Source organism: Chenopodium quinoa, unplaced genomic scaffold (genome assembly GCF_001683475.1).
Source record: "Chenopodium quinoa cultivar QQ74 unplaced genomic scaffold, ASM168347v1, whole genome shotgun sequence".
In the NCBI taxonomy this organism is placed as follows: domain Eukaryota; kingdom Viridiplantae; phylum Streptophyta; class Magnoliopsida; order Caryophyllales; family Amaranthaceae; genus Chenopodium; species Chenopodium quinoa.
In genome coordinates, this window is record NW_018742393.1 from 1,672,194 (window position 1) to 1,677,205 (window position 5,012).

At 30.5% G+C, this 5,012-nt stretch overlaps 1 protein-coding gene across 1 annotated transcript; it reads left to right on the plus strand.

The window, feature by feature from the left end:
- The first annotated feature begins 2,252 nt into the window (after positions 1-2,252).
- LOC110703325 lies at positions 2,253-4,221 on the plus strand. The gene is made up of 5 exons (XM_021881115.1): positions 2,253-2,428; positions 2,537-2,586; positions 2,730-2,874; positions 3,453-3,523; positions 3,665-4,221. The coding sequence occupies exons 1-5, from the start codon at positions 2,257-2,259 to the stop codon at positions 3,863-3,865; spliced, it is 639 nt and encodes a 212-aa protein (XP_021736807.1). The 5' UTR covers positions 2,253-2,256; the 3' UTR covers positions 3,866-4,221.
- Positions 4,222-5,012: the final 791 nt, after the last annotated feature.

A 5,012-nucleotide genomic window follows, 5' to 3' on the forward strand; every position in this document is an offset into this window, starting at 1 on the left:
CATTCTTTCGAACAAGAACACAAAAAAACATAGCAGGCTAACCGAATATGGTCCTCTCCTCTGCTTAGCATCGCAACCTTTCCGGAGCGCCGAACCTCCCTCGTAGCTGCTCTGAGTCGCTGGAAATAACTCGGTGGAGGCTACTCTGTCGGCTCCATCACTTGAAACTCCCTCGTTGCTGCTCTTTGTTGCCCTAATTTCTCTTTTTTTTTCCCAAATCACTTGTTAATTATAATGTTATTATAATTAAATTGACATGTATTGATATAAATTCACCTAAATTTTATAGTAATATCAATTCCTAAATGAATTTTTGTTTAATTTACCAATAGAAGCATATGTATTTGAACACATGCAAGTACCGCAAATTTGTGTTCAGCCTTTCTAATTATTTATTTGGTGAGCCAATTATACTCTTTTTATATAAAAAAAAATGGCCATTGATTTGTGGAGTGGATTGAAGAAAGTGGCTGATCTGATTGAAGCTTGCATAGGTTGATGTTCAATGTATTTATATGGTTGATTGAGGAACTGATTTCTGTAACAGAAAACCACTACTTCAAGTAGCGGTTTCTAGCTGTAGAAACCGCTACTTCAAGTGGCGGTTTCTTGTTATAGAAACTGCTACTTCAAGTGGCGGTTTCTTGTTATAGAAACTGCTACTTTAAGTAGCGGTTTTCAAATGAACCAGCAAAAAAAAATCGGATTTCTCTTACATGCTTATGTGAACGGTAATGTGGGAATTAAATAAAAAGAGACGGTATATATGGAATTGAGTCTTTTGCTAGCATTATTTTGAGAAAGGGCTTTTAAAGGACGAAATTAAAAATCCGAGATAAAATTTTGTCTATATCATTTTATTACTATCTTCATGTTTCTCTCTATATTAAAAGAACATTTTTTACTAATGATAAAAATTGTAGACTATATATCATACATGGACATTTTTATTTGATGCAGAAGGTCGGTCCAAAATGTATGTAATGAATGTGCGTGTTAACTTCTTAACTAAATATTTCAGAAAATTTCAGCTTTGAGTGGAATCTCTGACTAAAAAATCTTTAGCAAGGGCTTTGACCTTATTAATATCTTATCATTGAATTGCTAAATATGGTTAGTTGATCATCATATAAAATTACTAATATAGTATGTGTAACAGCTTGAAAGCTGCATTGCCTATTTTTTTTTTCCATTTTTTTTTTGTTCGTTTCCTTAATGAGAGGGGTAAGAGGGGGAGGGTTGTTAATCGAAGGGTTTTAGAGTTATACTTTTGTCGGTGTTTATAGTATCTTAAAATAATAGACCATTTTATAATTTTGAAGGTAAGAATACATTGATTATATAAGATAACTAATTTGAGAAATCCATTAAGATATGATCGTTGTAAACTTTTTATATTACTCCGTAATAAGATTTGAGTCAACAATTTTAGACGAAGGGAATTTCCCTCGATTATAACCTTATCTAGAATTACAAATCACAAAAAAACTAGCTATAAGATTTTCATGTTCTATTGCAAAATTTAAAACTTTCTTGTGGTAAATGCCTTGCTTGCCAATTTACTGATTACTTAGTAGTTAGTAGTTACTATGTAGATGATCACCATACACAGTTTAAGCCACATTGTCCTAGATTTTTCCTTAACAATTGCTTGTGATACAAAGTACAACTATAGTGTATGTATTACTTACACCATTTGTTACAAAATATAATCACGTTGATAATGTACTTTAACCAGCAATATGATATGAAGTACAATCTCGAATATGGACGCAAGTGACTAAATTTTTTCTGGATAATCATAGAAGTGCATCTATATCATCTTATAGTACAGCAGAAAATCAGCCTCTTTCAGTCCATGTTGCATGCAACGCTTATCTGTCAAAACCATCCATAAACATATATTTAATTATGATAATAATATTCAAATTAAACCATATAAAACAACATATTACATAATACAAATGGCCTGACATTGGTTTATATATAATTATGTTTTTACTCAGTTACTCTAATGTTCACTTTGTAGCTAATTTAACTAGCGAATCTTCATATAACATATGACCGCATTCAACTTTGGAATATAAACAAGTAATTAATTCTGCAATTTTCTTGATTTAATTTTTAAGTTTCCCAATGCTTTGTCTGTACGAACAACTTATATTCTAATAATCTTTAGGACTTAGGAACCCTAGCTTTGACTTGAGTCTCTCTTCAAACTAGCTAGCTCTATAAAATCTTACTTTGAGCTTTTTTATGCTTCTTCTCTTTTTTCTTTTTTTTCCTAGACCATCAAAAATAAAAAATAAAAAAAATTGCGTTAGAAGAAAAATGAGAAAATTTGTTTCCTTAAGATTGACTAGCTTAATTTTGGCTGTTTTTCTTCTTATGCATGCTCTAAGAAATTCCTTAGCTCATGCTCATCAAGGTGAATTTTTACATATGATTTTTCCTCTTAATTAATTATTGGAGTAATGATAATATTATCCTTTAAGAATGAGATTTAACAATATGTTCTTCCTTTTCTTTCATGTAGCTAAGGTATCGAATGCCCTATTGAGGAAAAATCAAGTTTTTGCAAGAAAGGTATGCTATTTTTCCAATCACTAAGCGAATAAATTAATTTAATTGAAAGAGATATACGCTATACTTACTTCAATTAAAATCTTTGTATCTATTTTACTAGCACCAATATTGTTACATTTACTCATAGACAAAGTTTTGTGTAGGAACTTGGTGAATCCAATAATCATGTCGAAAAGGCAAGAAAAGAAGCTATGGTAGGAGGAAGGAAAATGATGATTACTCACCATGAAGTTCAAGAGGATGATCATATGGCAACAACGAAGAAGAATCCAACTCCGGTGCTCTCAGGTTCTCCTAAAGTTAATGATACGCGTGATTTTGAAGTAAAAGGGGATCTTGATATGCGTTATAAAGTTAATGATCATACTACTACAAGTGGTTATAGCTCTATGAAGTTGAATGAAGCATTTAGTACAACTGATTATCACGGTCCTCGGTCACACCCTTCTAAACATCACTAAGTTAATTTTATAAACTATGACTTGTATGTATAGTAGATTGATCTATCTTGGTATAAATAGATTCAAAATTTTGTTGTGTATAGTCTATTGAATCTTCTATTTAAACTTTAACTTATTTAGGGATCTAGGTTATTTTAGCTAACCTATATGTCAAAGGTTGTTTCCAAGAGTTAGGAAATTATAGTTAAATGGCTATATATGCATGTACATACTATGTATGAATGAAATTCCTTTTTTTCGCTATATACTCCGCCTATTATAATTTGTGACATTCATTTTAGATTTGCAACCAATTTGTTAATAATTAACTAGCAATTAATTTAAGAAAATTATGATTTTTCATGGTTTATCTAATTCCTTGGCTTATTGATAGTATTATCTAATTTTTTTTTTTTTGGAATGCAGGAAATGATCAAGAGAGAAATGCTTTGAAGATCAACTCTTCTGTGAGATTTCATGATAAATCACACAATAAGGTATTTATACATATTCTTTATCATATAAATGTGTACTTTGTAAATAAAATTGTAATTTTGAAATTCAGTGATAATATATAAGCATTGACATTGTCTAATAATTTTAGCATTCCAATTCTTCTTTGTAACATGAATATTTAGTTAGAGAAGAAGGCAACACTAAGCAACACCAACAAGGCAAAAACTACTCAAGATTACTATACAAAAGCTAAAAAAGATGATGAATCAAAGAGACTCTTAGAAGCGGCTAAAGAGATTATGAAGCTAATGCATAAAGATTACCGAGGAAGGGGAAGACCTAAGAGAAGGCCACCCATTAACAACCATAATCCCAGACACTAAAACAAAATTAGCTCTTAATTAACCTCAGTTAGGTTTTAAGGTTCACAATTTTGACCCTTTGTAGCTAGTGAATCTTTAATCTTCACTGAGTATATAGTCCTGTATTATTTGCCTTTTTTTTTTTTTTTTTTTTTTTTTTTGCGGCTTGCTTTGCAACTTATTTCTAGTTATTTTAGATTAATGTATTAGGCTATAAAAGGAACATAGTATAGGTCATGGTCTTACATGACATATATAGCAGCACAGTTTTTTGTTAGGATTTTGTACAATATATATGCTCAACTTCTTCCTTTGTATCAAGTTTAGCGGAATTAAATAATACGAAGTAGTATCTGTGTTACTCAGATGGTATTGCTATAAATATATACTCCTTTCGCCTCTTAATGAATGTCTCAGCTTGTTTGCTTATGGGACATAAATATTATTACAAGAATTGAGTTGAATGAAGCAATAAGTTACAAGTATATTATATGAAGGATAATATAGGCTTGCTATAAGTCTAGTTTACTAAATTTAGAAAGTGACCTATCATCAATCTAATAAAAAGTCTTAGAACAAACATCAGGATGTTTCCGCGCTTCAATAACTTTGTTCGTTTCACTTATTTCATTTTCTTGTTGCTAAAATAAAAATGTAGATGGGTAAACTGTAGTGAAAAGATTAAAAATCTCGATTCAATGTAAGTTTATTAGCGATATATAGTTACAAACTTAGCTATTTACTACTCACATTGACAAGCATATGATGACAGTTTCTTCGTTGTAACCTTTAAGATATGAGATAATTATAATTTTGTAGTAAAAATCTTGCAGCAGTTTCTTAATTAGTTAATTACTTTACAACGTGTCTTGAGAAATGATAGTGTATTACTGTATTAGTGATGTGTTGGGCCAAAACATCAGTAAGCTAAGATAAATCCCTTTTGCAAGCACAAAACTATCACAATTAAATGTTTGAGCCCATATCTTGATTTTAATAGACAAGCCCATAAATTTTGAGCTCATATAGCAACTGTTTCCCAACAACACTTATATAAAATTGCACGGTCAATTTTACAACTTTTAATGACAACTCTCCAAACTCTTAATCCTAAAATCCTACTTCCTCCATTTCTTATTAGTTGATACGTTTAATTTTGGCATACTTT